General features: G+C 40.1%; 1 protein-coding gene across 5 annotated transcripts in view; it reads right to left on the bottom strand.

Annotated features, from left to right (window-relative positions):
- DUSP16 (dual specificity phosphatase 16) overlaps nucleotides 1–19,321 on the bottom strand; it is a 146,119-nt gene that overhangs the window by 32,574 nt on the left and 94,224 nt on the right. For 3 of the 5 annotated variants that reach the window (XM_016197451.2, XM_016197454.2, XM_016197452.2), the window contains 2 exons: nucleotides 4,291–4,882; nucleotides 3,195–3,333 (listed from right to left, as the gene is read on the bottom strand). In XM_016197451.2, coding sequence (XP_016052937.1) covers nucleotides 3,195–3,333; nucleotides 4,291–4,518 — 367 coding nt within the window. In that variant the 5' untranslated portion in view covers nucleotides 4,519–4,882. The remainder of the gene's footprint in view (nucleotides 1–3,194; nucleotides 3,334–4,290; nucleotides 4,883–19,321) is intronic. The other 2 variants (XM_087814784.1, XM_087814785.1) reach the window with 2 other exon arrangements.

Here is a 19,321-nt window from a genome sequence, read left to right as displayed (position 1 = left end):
GCATAAGTAAATGGTGTAAAAATCTATGTTTCTCCCGCGCTTGCTCGCTCTCAAATCAATAAAAAAATAAAAATTTAAGTGCTAGGCCCTGTAGGGAACACAAGATGAACAAGACATTGTCCTCAATTGAAAGAGAATCCAGTGGGGAGTTAAGCTAACAAATGAAAAAGATAAATGACAACATAAAGTTAAATAAGATTTTAAGATAATGAAAGACTTATGACAGGATAGTATATGACTATCAAATCAATCATTTTGTTTAGAATATTGACTGGGCTCAGAAAAAGGGGAAGTTGTTCAGGCAGGGGTCAAGGTCCTGGCTGAGGGGGACCACAGGTGTGGCCCATATACTAAGAGTTCATTACAGAACCAGGTTCTAAGTTTCAGGACTAGGCTTGGGAATCCAGTCTCCTGATAATCAACTGTGATAGGCTAATCCCATCCCCAGTGAGCTGGTCCATATTACTGAATTAAGCCCACTGCATTCCAGTTCAACTTCCCCTAATCCAATTGCCCCACTCTTCAGTAAGCCTTCATTTTTTGTGCCCATGTAACTATGTCCTATAGGTAAGTTTGGGTCTCCTGATGTTTGAGGGAAAGGGCTCATTATGATGCTTCTATCAGTTTCTTGGGGAGGTCCTCTTGTTTGCCTTCTCCAAAGTCATTTTTTCTAGGTAAAGAAATCCCGGGAATGGGAATGGACATCAGGCCACAATTCTTCACTTCCATACATACTGACCACAAAACCCATCTCACAAACCGGAAACTCTCTTCTTGAGTAATCTCAGAGTAGCTGAAAGTTCTAAACTGATGGAAAAATTACTCCAAGAAACCACTTTGTCTTTCTCTTACCACACCCACGAGGTTGACAAGCATCTCTAACTGCTGAAAACAACAGCGGTATTTTGTGGTGAAAATTGTCTCTAATATCCCTTTTAATATCCTGTAGCACCTGTGAGAAGCTAGTGTGTTTTTCCACAATTACTCCCCCAACCCCCACCAAACATTTGTGGATACGTCCCTCTTTCTCATATCCCTGGAACGTCCTCTGACCTGCTGAACCTTGGCAAAAACCAGAACCAAGTAGCGATGGCCATACCTTCCCACATTCTCTTCCACTTACCCCACTTTCTGTCTGCTCTGTGGAACAATTGGTCTGAACCTTTTGAATGTTTGGGGAGCCTTTTAACCATCAAGAACCCTCTCTTAGGTATCATTAGAGATATGGCTGCTCAGAAACTCTCAAACAAGGCAGTTCAGTCCTTAAAGTCACCTCCCAAGCTAAAAGAAATACAGGACTGTAGAGTGTGATGATACCATGCTATCAATATATTCAGTGTGGCTCTTGGTGCTGCCTCAAAGGGCTTGCATTTAGGCCTAGGAAACTTTCCTGTATGAAGTGGAGATGTCGGGAGTTCTGACTCAGCGTGTTATTCCATATGTCCCCTAGGGTTGATCTAGCTGATCAGACTGAGTGCTTTTTCTCCTTGCCCAATAAATGCCACTCCCAAAGCTACATATGACTGATAAGAACCTTCCCAGGTAATAAAGGTGTGCTCTTTGGTAAAGGGGAAAACAGGTATATAGGTGACTAAAACACCTAAACTATAAATTCAACATGAGCTCATTCCTCCATGGGAGTGTCTGCTTGGCCAAGGGTCAAGCCAGAGCACCACCACACAAAAGGAAAACTGTCTCAAAGAAGGGGGGGGGGGGACGACAGAGATAATCACTTTGCCATGAAGTACATCTTGGTGTACCGTCTTTGGGAAAAACTCTGGTCACAATAACAGGATTCCAAAGCAAAGTCCTTCACAGTGGCTACAAGAAACATGAAATGAGTTCTCAAACTCACCAACCTGGTTTGGTGGAATTCTACTGAAAGTCATCCTATTTAACATAGTAATACCCCCCCAGTAAAAGAATGCACCTATCAACAAGAGCCCAAACCTAATACTGTAATTCTCAGTCACAAAATTCTGAAAACTACATTCTAAGGAAAACTGTCTTTACTTAAAGGAACTAACAGAGAGATGAGACAGAATCACAGCATAAACAAAAGGTGTGGCAATAGATGATCTGAAAGAGACAAGAAACTACCTTTGTTCTTTGGGAACTGAAGCAAAGGCTGATGAGAGAGAACTGGAGAAACAGAAATCTTATCTAGACCTGCACAGAGTTTAACAGTGTTCACATACCAACAACTGATTACTCTTACTCTCCTATAACTGAAATGTTTATACTTCTAACAACAAATTGCCAATAACATCAAGTTCACTTTACCCTCCTTGCGACAAAAGACTAAAGGTGTGAAAATGATGGTATCAACACTTTGTTTTTCTTAGATCACATTTTTAAAAGAGCGCTTGCCTATCACTGTGGCAGAATCTGCCAGACACAGCAACTTTGTGTTAAAGGTTACTGTGCATTGTCAAACTGTATCACCAGTTCTGCCAGCCAGTGTGAGTGAAAGGGCTTTATCAGGGAAGCAAAAGATGAACATTCTGCTTTGGAATTCTACGAGACAGAACTCCCACACCACCTTCCTTTAGGGCAGATATGAAATATTTAGTCTTCCCATGCACTTTATAAAATCATCTGGAGGTTTAGCATTTGCAAGAGACTTCCTTTCAGTTGTAAAAACAAAGCAAATAAGTAAGTTTTAAAATATTCCCCTTAATTATCAGAAGAAATAGTCTACAAACATTCTCTCCCTTCCTCATTGTTCACAATGCTCAAGAATTGTGATCTGATTGCTGGAGTCTGCTTTAACTATAAATGTTTAATAAGAATACTGGCATGGTTCTTGTTACAGGGGGTTGCAACTAATACCAGAGCAGGAGCTGAGATGTAGAGCACCTGGTGTTCTTAGATCACAGGTGAATGGAAAAATCCCCAGACAGAAGCAGCTGGCTTTGAGCTATCTACGTAGGCACAAAGATCTATCCATGTGGCATTTCTAGTTAATAAATACCAAGTGAAGAGGCATTTGAACTAAGTCAAAAATTCATTGGCCATTGTGGAAGTATGACAGTATTCGAATCCATCAGAATAGTTACAGCCATAAAACCAATCACTGTACACAATAACCTCTAAGTTGTGACGATCTGCTGTACTTTGAGCTCAGTGACAGACTGCCTACTATCAGAGCTCAACGAGGTTCCAAGTCCTTTCATTTCTACCACAGGCCTTACCTGCAAGCAGGTGAACGGAGCTGAAGCTCTTCTCCAGTTTACCCAGAAGTACAGTGAGAAAACAGTCTGAAGACAGAGAGTCAACATCCTGGGAGCTCTGATCGTAAACTACAACCTTCTGACTGCAATCAATGTCGACCTAAAATACAAATGTGAAGCTGTTAGGAAGGAAGGTGAGAAAAACAATCCCATAAACTACTGATGCTGAAGCAAATAGTGCTTTCTGTTTCCAATTAATAATTTGAATAAAAATGAGATACAGTCAACTTACTGGATAAACCTAGCATACATATGGCTTAAATGCTTGGAAAAAAAAATCAACTTTTAAAAGTCGACTTGATACTATTTCTGTGTAGATGTGCTCAAAACTACTTGGTTTTAAATCCTTAACACTACAAAAGGGTAAAGCATAACAATCCTTGAAATAAACAAAAAAATTTTAAAAAATGTTTTCTATACAACAACAAAGAAATCAGTTGTTTAATAAAATTAAAACATGAACTCATTTTTATTCCTGAAGAAATCACCTTATCTATCACAAAGATGACATTTTGTATCCTAGGAATAATTCCCTGAAAATAATATCCATAAGTCTTGACCGATGTTACTTTACCTTCCTGCAAATCAAAAGCACTTTCTAATATAATTTTTTCTAGTGTACTTTCAAGGCAATTGAAAAGGATGATTTCCTTTCAGTAAATTTGCAGATAATACAAAATAATGTATTAACATATTATCAATACATATACTATTATATATTAATACACAATTATCAAAGTAATTATCAATAATATAATTATTAACCGTAACTTTGTATTAGTGTTTAAATTAATAAAACAATTTTAGCAAGCCATTAATGGAAAAACAGCACCTGACCAAATTAAAATAAGCTAACCTCTCTGTATAGTTTAGAAATATTCTTAAATGTGACAATATGGCTAACAAATTCTTTTGAGGTATCATAAGGTACCAAAGTTTAAAAAGCAACCAAACTTATTCAAATTATTTTCTCCCCTTATAAAAGGAGGCTTCATTTAAAATTATTCCCCACTCAAGCGTGTCCATTTATTGTAAAAAGGGAAAAAAGAGCATTTACCTTATGTTTCGCTGAATGCTGGATGAGTTCTGTAATCAACACTTTGTCCTGTTGCAACCTTCGCTTCATAAGCTTGGAGCAGTTGATATTAATGGCTTCCAAAATGTGGGATGTATTATATTCCACAAATGGCCGGCTATCAATTAGCAGCACTTTTTCTGTTCCACTTTCCAGCAGAGCCACCAACCTCTCAGTAACAATCTGAGTCCCAATCATCTCATGGGCCATGACAACAGTAAGTCTTCTTTTCCCACCTCCTCCTTTAATTTGCCACGATGATGTAACGGTGTGCTCAACGGCTCAGCCACTCCATTGTACTAACACGTATGAGGTCAGGCTGGTGGTGACTGGCAAAAGGAGAGTTAAACCCATTTTCAGCAAGAGTCCTCCAAGTGAATGTCTCTTTCTCTTTCCCGTTGATGTGCTCTTGCAAGGGACTCCTTCCACAAAGCAGCCCCTTACATTTGATTCATAAAGAGATGACTGAAATAACCATCCCACAACAAAAGATGCTTTGGGGCAGCCGGTGCATTACATCATTCTTTACCTTTGCTCCCTCGCTCCAACAGCCTGACACACTGGACTGAAAAGCCTACACGAAGAGAGAGAGACAGACAGAAAACAAAACAAGGGGTCAAAAAGGGAAAGAGCATCGGATCAGAGAGAGTGTATGATTCACAATATTTACTCCATTAATCTAATTCGGTACTTGATGCACTGTTTCATTTGAACAAACAAAGGACAATTGGGTATGGCTTCAGAAAAGCATACTAATGATCATTCAGTTTCACCTCAACATATAAAAATGCAGAGAAGACAAAACAAGACATATTCTTGAGTTATAATCCCTGGGGGCCTGGAACTAAATGAGTGACAGCATGACACTGTAAGAGCTATATAAAGCTGCCTGAAGTATTATTATTCCAAATGGGTATTCTCCATTTTCCTTGCTTATTTCTTTAAAAATAACACAAAGAACAATAGCCAAAAGCCAGGGAGCCATCCCTTATTTTCAGAACAACAAAAAAACCCTTTTCTGGTGGCTTGAGAATTACTGTAATAGTATGAGCGTGCACGCATTTAAGCATACACACGCAAACACACCAAGGCGCAAATAGCACACACCCCTTTAAATTGCCCTCAGGGAGGAGAGGAGAGGCAGCAAAAACAGGAGGTTCTATAAATTTCAGCTGCCTTTTAAGGAAGAGGGATGAAAATGGCTGATATCCTTGCCATCCCAACTGCTGAGCTAACTGTGATGTACCCAGGGCCTGTGATGTACCCAGGGCCTGTGATGGACCCAGCTCCATCCAAGACAGTCTCAGCTATAACCCCAGCCAGTCCCCCCAAACCTCCTCTACTCTGGAGTTCCCTGACCCTTCACAGACTCACCCCTCACTTTCCTGTGCCTCATTCTTGAGAGAATCCCTGACTCCTACCTTAGAATATCTCACACCTTAGCCTGGGACTCCAGGACAGCAACCTACACATACAGAGCCCTTCATACTAGACCCAGTGCTTCTCTGCTCTTGCCAAACTCCTATAATCCACCATTTCCTAATTAACACTAGTTGGAGTTTTGTGTCCATAGCTTGGACCTCACCCCCAACCTTCAATATTCTCAGATTCCTATCTCCCCTGGTCCATCTCTGCTTATATGAAATTCTCTACTCCATGAAACCAGATGTCTATGGGCATTCAACTTCTAGGGATAAACCACTTGAAGGCAGAGGTTTTGTAATGCCTTTCTTACCGCCACAGTGTTTTACACTTAAGATAATTTGCACTGTTGTAAGTAAAATCCTCCTTGCTCCAAAAACAGTTTAAGATAGTGAATGAATATCTGATTACCTGATTTCAGATCAGGATGGAAGAGCCCTCAAAGATCACTGGGTCCCACTTCCTAATTTTAAACTTACAAATTAGAAGCTGAGGCATGGAGAAGAGGTAGCAGAACACAGAGAGAAGTGGCCTTGCTATTTACATGTTACATGACTCTGGACAAATCATGTAATCTCTCCGAACCACAGTTTCCTCAGCTAGAACATGTGGATGTAATATTGGCCTTGTCTCCTCACAAAGTCCACAAAGTCTGTTTTGAGGGCAAAATTATCTAAGTTCTCTAAAAGTGAGTTAGTGAAAAAGCAACTGCACATCATACAGAGAAAGGAGGGGAAGTGGTGAACAGAGCTGACCTGCATCTGGAATCTAGAAGAGACCACTAGGCGGATAAAACCAGAAGCAATTCCATCTTCCCACAGTCCAGCTTCAACCAAGCTGTATACTTCATACAGAGCCAGACACACAGAAGGCATCTGAGACATCATCTCACCCACCCCCACATTTTACACATCAGCTCCACAGACTACATTGTTTGTCCATTTCTTGTCTTCATTATATTAAGGTACTTATTTTTAGTATAGCTTAATGGCAATGAGGTACAAAAGTCATCTGTATTTTCAAATGAAGAAACTAGAGTGGAGAATTTGTCCTAGCCAATCAACTAATGCATTTGCAAAGTACCTGCCAAGGATATAGCACTGAATCAAGTCCTGACTGCTCAGCGACTCAGTTCACAGCGATGTAAGGTCCTGTACTCAGATAGTCTGATTCCCAAACCAGGGCTCCTACTACTGGGTTACCCTGTTTTCCCTAAGTACCCGTCCCATAATGAAACTGAACTGAGAAAGAATGACGCGACTTGTCCATGAGGATGCCCGGGTGGCACAGAAAATGGAAATCCGAGAACAAGAGCAAGGCGACTCCAACAATGGCACTGAGTCTCCGAGTCTGATTGGCTCCTCGAAATGATAAAATCCAGTTGGGACAAAGCAGTTATCTGGGTTAGCAGATCGAAGGACAAAAGGAGGGAGATGACAGCAAACATGCAAAAGCTGAATTAGAAAGTTCTAGTCTTTGCTTCTCTTCAGCCAAATCTCATAAGCCCAAATCAATGAAACCAAAGATAGGCTACCGCAAACAGTTTTACTGGGCAGAAAATGGTCATTCTTACCCAGAGAATCAGAGCCAGTAGTTCCAGATACAAAAACACCCTTTCCTGACCAAGCAACAGTCTGATCATAGTGTCCCTAATATGAGAAAGTGAAGCAAAGAAGTGGAAGTGCAATGAGGATCCTTGCCAGCTGGAGCCCACCTCTTATGCCTTTATGCCCAACATCTAATTTTTCCCAAATCGATTATGTGAGAGGCATGTTAGCTGTCATCTTCCTTCAAAAGAAAACTACATAATCCTTTTCTATACATACAATAAAGCTTTCTATTTCTCTAAAATAAAAAAGTCAATAAACTAGTATTTATCATACTGAAGACCAGTAGCCTTAACCAAGGCCACTAAACAAATATTTGCAAAGTATCTCATAAATAAAGGTTCCAAAAGACTATTTACAAAGGTTTAGAGATAGGCTGAGGCAACATTTTAGTATAACAAAATGACTATACAAATCAGGGAACAAAATGGGCAAATCCCCTAAAACAATGCCAATTTGGGTACAACTTACATTCCAGCAAACAATTTATGTTTCATATTTTATAACATTTAATATTAACATGAGTTGCATAAGAACCTCCCCCTTTAATATATAATTGTTAAAGTTTTTCTGTGTCACTTATTTTATGTTTTAGATTTCACTTGGTGACATATAGAAATGTATCCTTGATTTTATAATGGAAATCAGTAGTTGTATTTATTGAAATTCATTCTGCCTCCTACTTTGCAGAAATATCAGTGAAATAAAGTACACTACTGAATTAGTTATGTCAGAGAATCACAAGTCAGGACTATTTTGATGATAAGGTAAACTTGTGGAAGGAACAATATAAAGTCCAAAAGTATAAAAACCAATATTTGCTATTAATTAGCTAAGAGGAAAAATGTTTTATTTTGATTTTCTTCAATACTTGCACCTTTAAAGCTGGTGCCAACCAGAAAATTTTAAAAAGACTAAGGTTCTTTTAAATGATTCTATTAAGTATCTCTCTAGTCTTTGCAGATGGGGCATCAGTCTTTTCAACTTACCAGACCCAGTCCTGGCTTCTAGGTCAGGCATACTGACACTAGGTATAACAGACACACAGACACACACACACACACACACACTAGGTCAGGCATACTGACACTAGGTATAACAGACACACAGACACACAGACACACACACACACACACACACTAGGTCAGGCATACTGACACTAGGTATAACAGACACACAGACACACACACACACACACACACACACACACGCGCGCGCGCGCGCGCGCGAGAGCACCTTTCTCACATTCTGTTTCCCCATCAGGTTATTTTCTGTCAACAGCCGGGAGTTCTTCTGTCACCAGGCACTGCTGCCCTAACATACCCACCCCACGTTCCACATAAGGCCCACAGCAGGGAGGGTCAGGGTAAAGCTCCATGAACATGCCCACTGGTCTGAAAAGTGGGACCTGTGAGAAGGCAAGGGTTACTCCTCCCAGAGGCACATTTCCATTTTAAGCACTTCCTTTTACAAAGAAATTCTCAGGAGAAGGAAAAGGATCCTATGGTTATGGGGTGCTTAAAAGGCCTGTTCAGTGAGGAGAGCAACTGAGCCTTATTTGGTTGGGCTCAAGCTCAAGTTCAAATTCTCAGAAAATTTATGGGAAGGATATAATCAGGTGAGAAGTTTACTTTTATTAAACTACACGCTAGTCTTAAATTTTTTTCCCTTCAATAAAACTGAAGAAATAGGCAACAAGATACACCAAACAGCTTTTCAGCAGAGCCTTAAGCATAGACTTCCAATTACAGAAAAACTGAACAAATCACAAGGGGACAAAGCAGGCTACAATGTCTGGAAGCAAGAACAGCCTGCACGTTGACTGTCTTCGTTCTACATCGACTAAAGCAACTCTGCCTCATAGGCTGAGGGTTAACCCTGGCAGAAATTCTGAGGTCTGATATTTGGTAAAAGATATTCAAATTTTAAAAAACTCCACCATATTCACCAAAGCCAAGAAGGCTATATGAGCTTCATATGCTTTTCAGGTGCTTAATAATGTCTTGACTGTATTTTCTTACCCCCAAATAGAGGACACATATTCTGACAAGTGGTGGCAACAATGGGACAGACTGCTTTGAAGCACAACTGCTATATAGCACTAGACATGGCAACAACACCTGTTAGCTCAGTAATATCCAGCCACCTCGCACTAACCCAACAGCACTGTTGAAAGAACCACTCCTATCAGAGGCTCAGGCTGTTTATGTACATCTCAAGAATCCACAGATAAAGGCTGGAAGAGCTGCCATCCAGCAAAGACTAAATATAATGCCTTTGCCGCAGACACAGGCCAGCCCAGGCAGAGGCCAGGTCTGAGAGAAGTGAGAGCACCGCACTCTTGGAACTGGCTCAGGTGGAGCCCCCATCTTTCCTTCTTAGCAATGCCTCCTATTTATGCTCACCTATTTGACCGGCTTCTCCTTCCCTAATCCACCTGAGCTCTCCTCTTCCTTCTACGAGACCATGTATCTATCCTAGACACAGCTCTTACCCTCCATGGCTCCCTCTCCATTTAATGCTTCCTCCTGGCATCCTGCCTGAGAACTAAGGATTCTCCCCCACTAGAACAGGGGCCTGGAGATGAGGTGGTCCTGAGGGAGTGCGAATGGAAGGATCCCTGGATGGAGTCACTGGGCAAGAGAAAATGTGGCCAGGGGATTGGTTTAATCTAAGAGTTGAGGAGTAAATGTTTTGGATGGATATTTACAATAAAGATGGGTTTGAGGCCGAAGAGGAGAGATTCAGAACAAACCAAACAGAGGTCAGACGGGGGCTAATTTGTGCATCTTGGTTTTCTTGAGCACCTGCCAGGCCTACTGTAACTCACTCAGCCAACTAACAAATAGTTATTGGGCGCCTAAGAAAGGCCAGTCACTGCTGTGGGGAATGCAGCAAAAACGAACTGCGCAAAAATTCCTGTCCTCTTGGAGTTCCTAATTTAGTGATGGGAGACACATAACAAACAGCAACAACAAAAGCAAAGCGTTGTGTGACAGATGGTGCTAAGTGCTATGGAAGAAGGGGAGCTGGGGTGGGTGGTTAAAATGTTAAATAGAGTAGTCAGAGAAAGCCTTACTCTAATGGTTAAGTCAAAAGCATAAGAGAGGTGAGAGAGTGAGCTATGTGGATACCTGGGAGACTCCAGCTTTCCATCTGTGTCAAAGGCTTGAGGCCAGTGAGGATACTGGCCACTATATTGGCCAAGGTAATGTCGAATTGGGCAAATGCCAATAAAAGATGTGGCAGGTGTTTAGTTTTTCTTCAGAACTATGGTTTTATCTTTAAAGCATCTCTAGATACTTGAACTTTTAAAATATATATACAGCCCTAGCCGATTCTGCTCCGTGCTTAGAACATCAGCCCACAGGCTAAAGTGTCCCAGGTTTGATTCCAGCCAAGGGGCACGTGCCTTGGTTGCAGGCTCGATCCCCAGCCCCGGTGGTAGGGGCACATACGGGAGGCAACTAATCAATGTATCTCTCACATCAATGTCTCTCTCTCTCTCTCCCTTCCATTCTCTCTGAAAAGCAATGGAAAAAAATATCCTTGGGTGATGATTAAAAAAATAATAAAATAAATATATATACAAGAAAGTTTAGTACAATTTCTTCCATAAAACTCACAAGGAGAAACTCATTCCTATATCAGTGCATTATTTGCCAAAGAAATGAAAAGAAATACTATAATAAAAAAGATTAATGTTAATACAATTATTCCAACTCCACGAACATTTTGTACCTAATAAAGAGACTCTTGGTTTTATAGCATAGAATATAGTAAAATATCAAGGACATGTTAAACAAGAAAGTAATTCCTATAAAAGAAGCAGTTTAGAGAATCAATCCATTAAAATAAAGAAAAATGCTTTCAAGGAGCTCTCCCTGTCAGAAGGTGTATTAAATACTACAGGACTTTATAAGTTAGAGTACTGTATTTGAGGGGTTGGTAACACTAATATAAGTTTATAATCTTAATCGATGCACCACCTTCAGCCCAACCCACCCCCAAAACAACAAAATCCCACAGCATGAAGGGTAAAGTATACTTTCCTGACAAAGAGCTAAATTACTAAAGATATTATGACCACAGTAAACACCTGAACATTTTAGAACACAGTCTAATGGGAGAGGGGTTCCAATTTAATTTTTCCAAAGATCAGAAGGCTCTAGGAACAAGCAAGAAAAACAATCAAAAATCATCAACACCAAACCTCCACCACCTCCCTGGAGCCCAAGTTTATGACAGTAATATTCTAGGACACCAAACTACATTCTCCTGAAGACAATATAAAAATGGCTTACAAGAATATTTTCAAAGTGACTCACAAGAATCTGTCTCACCTTTCAGGTTTAACACATGTAAAAAATATTAGAAAAGGCCTACATGGGCAACAGAAGGGGACTGGCTAAGTAACTTACAAATTATGGAAAATCCTACAGCACAGCATCATGAAACATTTTAAACGGATGGTGTAAAAGCATAATTTTTTTTTTTTTAATATCTTTATTGATTTCAGAGAGAGGAAAGGAGAGGGAGGAGGAGAGAAAGAGAGAGAGAGAGATAGAAACATCAATGATGAGAGTCATTGATCGGCTGCCTCCTGCACGCCCCCGACTGGGGATCGAGCCCGTAACCTGGGCATGTGCCCCGACTGGGAATTGAACCCTGATCGCCTGGATCCTAGGTCGACGCTCAACTGCTGAGCCACGCTTGGCTGGGATAAAAGTATAATTTTTAACACTGAAAGATGGTCATGATATGTTAAGAGAATAAAATCAAGTTACAGAGGTAAAGTAGGACCTCAAAACACCCAGATACAAATACTTAATAGCTCTGCTTGGGTAATTAAAGGTAATAATATATTCTTTTCCGTAATCATGGAAAGTGGGGGGAAAAAATTAGAAAAAGGGCATGACATACACCTAGAGCCAGGTCTTAGTGTCTGTAGCAGTCCTGCCCATCAGTACTGTTAAGAAAAGTGTGGGTTCAGGCGAGGTAAGAAGATGAAAAAATACAACATAGGAAAATTTATGTTTACCCTCAAGGTAAAAGTTGAATTTCTGCTTCACAAAACGACTTAAAAAGAATTACTTTCAATAACAATAACATTTGAGAGGGGAAGGAAAACAAGAAAAATTAAATTTTAAATCACATATTTGTGACTATACACCTGGGCTTTTAAAACAGGTCAGCTCGGATATAACTCATAATACAAAAGGTTTCTTCTGTACACAAAAAACTTACAGATAGTTTTCTTTTTAAAAATCAATATACTCCCTAACACTCTTAAAATGTATTCCATTTGATAAAGTTTCAAAAATAAACCTGCTTAAAGCATTGCAAATGAAACATAGTACGACTTTCATTCCTCTCACTGCAAAAGCACAAATTCTTTTGACGAAGTAAAGGGTGGAGCAAAGGTAGGTTTACAGTTGTGAGTATGCAGAAGAGTTTATTCTTGTGTTATTTATTAATTATTGTATTATTTTCCATACCAACAACTGTGAACCTACTTTTGCCCAACCCTGTATATAGAGTGGCCTGGTCACTATTCTCAGCTCCCAAACAGACATGCACAACAAGACTTGAACACATTCCAGGCATGGCCTTCAAGCCTGGACCACACCTGCTTCCAAGGCCCTGAGCTAAAAATAACTCTGGGGCCTCAAAAAACGGGACACCAGCCAGGCCCAAGGGTAGCTGCAGAGCCAGTGCTCAGCTCCACTAACAGTAAAAGCAGGGGCTACAAAACTCTACAGTCACAAAAACTTCACAGGCTTCTCTATCTCTTTGTACCTCCATCCTAGGCCTACTCAGTTTCTTTGCCCCTTGACACCAAAACTAATCCCAGGATCTTAGAAACAGTGAGGTTTTATGGTGCATTGTTTTAAAAAAACAACAAACGGGACCCGGACTCAAGCAACCTTGTTCCTAATTTAAGTTCCTCTACAAAGAGCTAAAATGTGTATCAAGAGTCACATGACATCCCTAAGCCTGTTTTTTCTCTTGTGGGAGGAGGAATCCTGCAATCACTTAATACCTAAGGATGACTTCCCAGGGAATATGATGTCGCTGTCAGTGCATCTCAGGTCTTCCTTAGTAAGGGTGCCTAACAGGGTCAGAGTAGCAGGGCAGATTTGATTATTAAGCAGTCACATTGAGGAGTTCGAGTTTATATCCAACAGCACACAAAACGGATGACTCCTCAGCAACGGCTCCACAAACAGCATGGCACCTGCTTCAGGTACTTTCTTTTGTGGAGGATTTCCAAGGTTTGCTTGGAGCCAATGACTTCCACTTCTCTGCAGGAAACTCCACCAGAACTTGTTACTCTACCAGGTAAGGAAGAAAGGGAGGGAGGCTGGGGTCGGCAGTATCTATGTTCACTCCAGGCTCCTTCCTAGGTTGTGCTAATTTAAGTCACTACATCTGTCCCCCTTCTGGGGCCCTGGGAGTTAATGACATCAGGAAGCTGCACCACAGGGCAAAGTAGGTCACAGGGCCAGGACCTGAGCAGAACCACCACCGCAGCACAGGACAGCAAGGAGACCAAGGTCCACAGAGCAGCCCAACATGGGCAATCGGAATGTTCCCGGTCCTCAGCCCATACTTTTCCACCTTGTCCTTTCCACTTTCTGTCTTTCCCCCTAATTTAGCTCCATCACATCATCTAACTGCAGTTTCCGTGCCCTTATTTGTTCCTAAAGGTTCTGCTGTTTCCCTCTCTCTTCCTCTCCTCTTCATGTTCATCTTCATTTCTCTCTTCATGATTATAATGAAGTCTCTTCCTTTCTAAGATTAAGCCCTCATCATTAATCCATTTTTGGTGTGTGTGTTTTGGGGGGGGAGGGGGCTGCTGAGGCCCTTGATGTGTCACTATTATGATGAGCAATCCTAACTGCTCCAGACTGTTTTGTGACAGTCATCCATGGATTCAGGTGTCTTATCAACCTTGAAAATCTTCTGATTGCTTGTTAGTGTAAAACAAAAATTTTTATTTCAGAGGAGAGAGGCAAAATTTCCCCAGTTTGGTATTTCATCCATGGTTACGCTGAGTAGAGATGATTAACTCAGTATCTTACATTTGTATTAGCCCTCAAATGTCCTGATAATCTAGACACCAAAGGTTAAACCCCTATCTAAACTCTAAGAAGACACAAATCTTCAATGTTTTCACAGTAGATACTAAGAAAACTAACAAGGTCTGAATTATTTTATAATCTATTGCTCAAGTTCTTAGAACAGAAAGTAACCTCTGCACGTGTGGACAAAACTGTCTTCATCTAGAGTCTGACTGACACTGGTGCCAGCAGCTGCCCTGCCTGCCCTGCTCTTCTCCCCCCACCACCAACTTCAGGTGAGCCATCGGTTCTCTTCTCGTTTGAGCACACACCCCACCCAGACGGTCTTCAACGAGAAATAAGAAAAGGCATAGTGGAATACTAAATAATCACAGGCCATTTATCTCAGCTCCCAGTAGCTCTATTGGCTAATTTTTTAAAAAGGATTTCCCACACAATTTGAATAACAAAATAAATAATAATGGCTTATAACCCACAGAATAAAATAAATACCCATGAGTAAAAAAAACCCACAAAACAATTTACCACAAAGCACTTGCTCTGCAAAGAAAGTTTGTGAGAATGGTGTTTCTATTTGTTGTTTGTTTGGTTTGGTTGTTTGTTGTTGTTGTTTTTCTTTTTAAAGAGGCTATTCTGTCGCTTTGGATGGTATCACACTTTGCTCCCTCTATAAATTCCAATGTGATGTCAGTCTGTTTCCCACCCTGAAAAATGCCCATGTCTGTACTGGTGTAAGTTAAATTAATGCAGGTTTCTAAACCAACACAGGGCCCTGTGGGAAAAACAGAATGGATGGCAGGTCCCTGGTATTAATTAGTTGAAAAAAATGACATTTGGAAAAAATATAAAAAGATAACGTGCTAGCAGATGTACAGCAAATCAAAGAGGAAGGCATCCTAGGGTTTTAAGGACATGAACTGCCAGAGAAAAGAGGGAACAAAATTCCAGATGAGGAAAACGTGTGAGCTAAGGTAGAAGAATAGGTTGTGCAAATTTTCCTGGCTAAAGCACAGATTCTATCAGCGAGAAACAATACATTGGTGAGGTTTCCTGAAAGCCAAAAGCCGCTAGGCCACTGTGAGCTTTATGAACAAAGCATGCAACACGACTGCAAGAGTTTCACTCTGGCAACTTTCTATAGATTGAAATGAGGAGAAAACGGAAGTAAGGAGGCTGACTAGTTACAACCATACAGTTTTAGTACCCTCAGGATGGGCTCTGCCTAGAATGGCAACTATAAATCAGACAGGAAAGGAAAGACACAAGAGACTGGTGATGGTTAAAATCCAAAGTAGTGTGCCTGGCACAAAATATGCCCTTATCAAATAAGTGACCTCCTGACTGAACGTGCCCATGGAAATGGCTATTCGATTAATTATTAAGTCAATCTACCATAAAACATCAGAAAATATCTCAGTATCCTATTCTGTCCCTGCTTAAAATGAACCAGTACAGAGCAAAATGAGCAATATGCACAGGTAAAAGTTTTACCAGTCAGGTCATTGTTTATAAACCAGAAGAATTAGGCATATTAAAAGGCCAAAATAAAGGAAAGCAGAAAGTAAACAGAGGTGAACTCTGAATGTTGGCATTACGGGTGACTTTCTCCCATATATTTTCCAGTAAGTTCCACATTTTCCATTATATACACAAAACACTTGCAACAGAAAAAAAATACACACACATATAGTGTTTTAATCAGTCACAACTCAAGTCATGCTCATGTTGTTCAGAGGAAGAAAGATTTGGAAGTCAATTTGCTCAGGCCTATTCTCTGCATGAGCTAAGTAAAAGCTATTTTCTATGAATCATTAACCAAAATAAGCTTTAATACAGAATCATTCATCCAACAGTGACTCAGTATTGTAGTGAGAAAATTAAAGAGATTTAAAAAATGTAATTACATATCCCTATGACAGCCAAGCTCCAAAACATTTTACATGTATCCCGTACAAAGCAGTATAAGTTTATATGGTCTAATACGAGGCAATGTTTCTTTTCCAAATGTAACCTTCAGTAACAAAGACCAAATATTCCAAATTAAAATTCAAAGCAAAATCATTACAAATACAATACGCTTGCCACAAATGAAATTCAGTATAAAGCAGGCCACGGCATAGTGGAGTATTAAGAAACTCAATGACTGAAATATCAAAATATCTAATTTCACCATCTCATCTAAAATGTAGTCCATGGCACAGACCCTAAGAATAACGTTCACAAAATTCTACTGTTTTATCCCACTGCATAGATTCTCAAATAGGTTCAAAAGAAACCTATTAACATTTGCTATTAACACATTTAAGCATCACACAGCACTAAGTATCAGAGACTAAAAGGTCCTCTAAGTATAATGCAGTAAATGTTCAATTCTCTCTCCTGTGAATAGTGTTTGTTCTCTGAATTCTGGGGTTGTGGACCTTAGCTAATCTGTAAAACTCTAGGAAGAAAAATTAAATGGAGTAGTGGAATACACATGTGTTCACTTATTGAGAACCTACTATATTCAGTTTCCTATGAGCAACTTCCCACTTTTGTCTAATCACAAGAATCGTTCAAGAACTTGATAAACAAATGTGATAAAATGGAATACTACTCAGCCATAAAAAAGGATGGAATACAGTCATTTGCTACAACATGCATGGATCTTGAGAGCATCATGCCAAGCAAAAGAAGTCAGACAGAAAAGGGCAAGAACCATATGATTTCACTCATATTGGGGACATGTAACAGAAAGCAACAAATGAACAAACAAAATAAAGAAGCTCACAGACACAGATAACAGTATGGCGGGTACCAGAGCACAAGGGAGGACGAAGAGGGTAAAAGGGATCAAATATATGGTGACAGAAGGAGACCAGATTTGGGGTGATGAGCACACAATGCAATATACAGATGATATACTATAGACTGTACATTTGAAACTTACATAATGCAATTAACCAATGTCGCCCCAAGTTTAATTTTTAAATTTTCTATTCTCTATTCTTTTTACTTAGAATTTAATATATCATTTAATGTCCTAATTTTATTTTATATCTTAGAATTTTCAGTAAAGTAATTTGTAAATACATTCTGTTTAAAAGATTCAAATGAAAGAAACATGTAAAGAATAAAGAGAAGGCAGCAGTAAACAGATGTATGTAGGGAAGGGGGGTTTATAAATTTAAATAGGATAACCAGTAAAAGCCCCATCGAGAAGTGACATTTGAGTAACAAACTTCAAAGTGGTTAGGCAATAAGGCACTTACTCCAGTCTGGGTTATTTCTGACACTCAATGCAAACTTCCTTCTGTTGAAGACAATTTTTAATTTAATTTAAAAAAAATTTTAAATGATAAAAATGATCATCCAGACCCCACCCTTCGAGACTGATACTTAGGGTCTTGAGTGTAGACTGTGAATCTGCATTTTTAACCAATATCCCAGGAGGTCTTAGGATCAGACAAGTTTGAAGAACACATTTGTTTTTCTCAATGCTTACAACCGATCAGTCCTCAAGACCTACTGATTCTTCAGTCTCTCTCACTTTGGGGGACAAAAGGTGCAAAAGTTTTATGTTTGAACTAAAAGTAATGACCATGGCTACTACCAATCATGAGAGAAATGGGAAGTCAGCCATGAGCAACTGAAATCTCCTCACTGAGCAGGAGGACTTCCCATTTGGTCTAGTGCATGCCTTCTGGCAGGTTAATAAGACCCCCCTTACAAAATGTTTGGTGTTTGCCCAGTTACACAACTTGTCACTGGTGGAACAGAAACCAAAGCTTCTACAGAACAGTGCTGTCCACAACCGTAAAGGGCTTACCAAACATTCTGCAAATTTTAATAGGCTCATGAAAGGCACAGAAAGCAAAAGATTTCAAAAAGTGAGGAAAAATGCACCCTTTAAGCACTCGATGTGAGTGGCTATGGAGAGGTGCCCTCGCCGAAACGCCAGCCTGCCACGAAGTCAGAGGTGAACAGCCATGTGTGAAGTGGAGGGCAAAATGCTGAGACAAGCCCTCCCAGGACACTTGTGAAGAATCAGGAACCCTGGAAGCAGAAGCTTGTTTGCTTCACTGGGTCACTGAGAACAGTGTGCAGAAGAGTACTCTGTGAAGCTGTAACATTCACTAAAAAGAAAATAACTCGATACAGGGCTAATCGAGGAGTATGTTGGCTAATGCAGTAGTTCTGGACCTTAACTGCACATTAAAATCACCTGGGGAACTCTTAAATATCCTGATGTACCCTCAGACCAATAAATCGGACTCTCTGGGAAGTGGGGCCCAGGCATCAGTATCTTTTTACACAAACAGGCAGAGATGGATTCTTTCTCTCCTCCCAAGGAAGGGTCACAAAGGACAGGCCACTTGGAAGGCAAAGTTTAAGAGGAAGGAAAGGAGAAATTTGGCGACACACACAATACTGTGATTCATCTGACCTATATTCTGATGTGTGTTTTATATAGTCTGCTGGAAGTCTGGGGTTCTGAATACATGGTCGGGTAATAGACCACATTCTCAATGTCACAGTTTCTTTAATTCCAGTAATAATGGAGGTGCACAACAATTTGCTTATGACACCCAACAAAGACCACAAGGATATGCTGGGGCAGGGAACCTCATTCCAGCTCAATAAAACAGTTTATAGTTGAAACAATCTAGTTTGTAATCTTTCTTCACTGTTTTTAAGATGTAGATGTATCAAGAAAAGATCTTTAAAGGTTGGCAGGAGACAAGATAGAACTCAGTGTTCACCTGTGTATGAGTGCAAGTTAAACATCTCCACCCAGGAATTTCCCATTACTAAGGGCAAATCACCAGTACAAGGGCAGACAATCTTTTGTAATCCCTCCCTCTAATCCAGTCCTGTAAAATTTCATTTAATAAAATGCTGATGGAAACCAAGATTCGG

This window comes from Miniopterus natalensis, chromosome 2 (assembly GCF_054644295.1).
Source record: "Miniopterus natalensis isolate mMinNat1 chromosome 2, mMinNat1.hap1, whole genome shotgun sequence".
Classification (NCBI taxonomy): domain Eukaryota; kingdom Metazoa; phylum Chordata; class Mammalia; order Chiroptera; family Miniopteridae; genus Miniopterus; species Miniopterus natalensis.
Note: the sequence above shows the minus strand (reverse complement) of the source record. Positions and strands in the feature narration are given on the sequence as shown.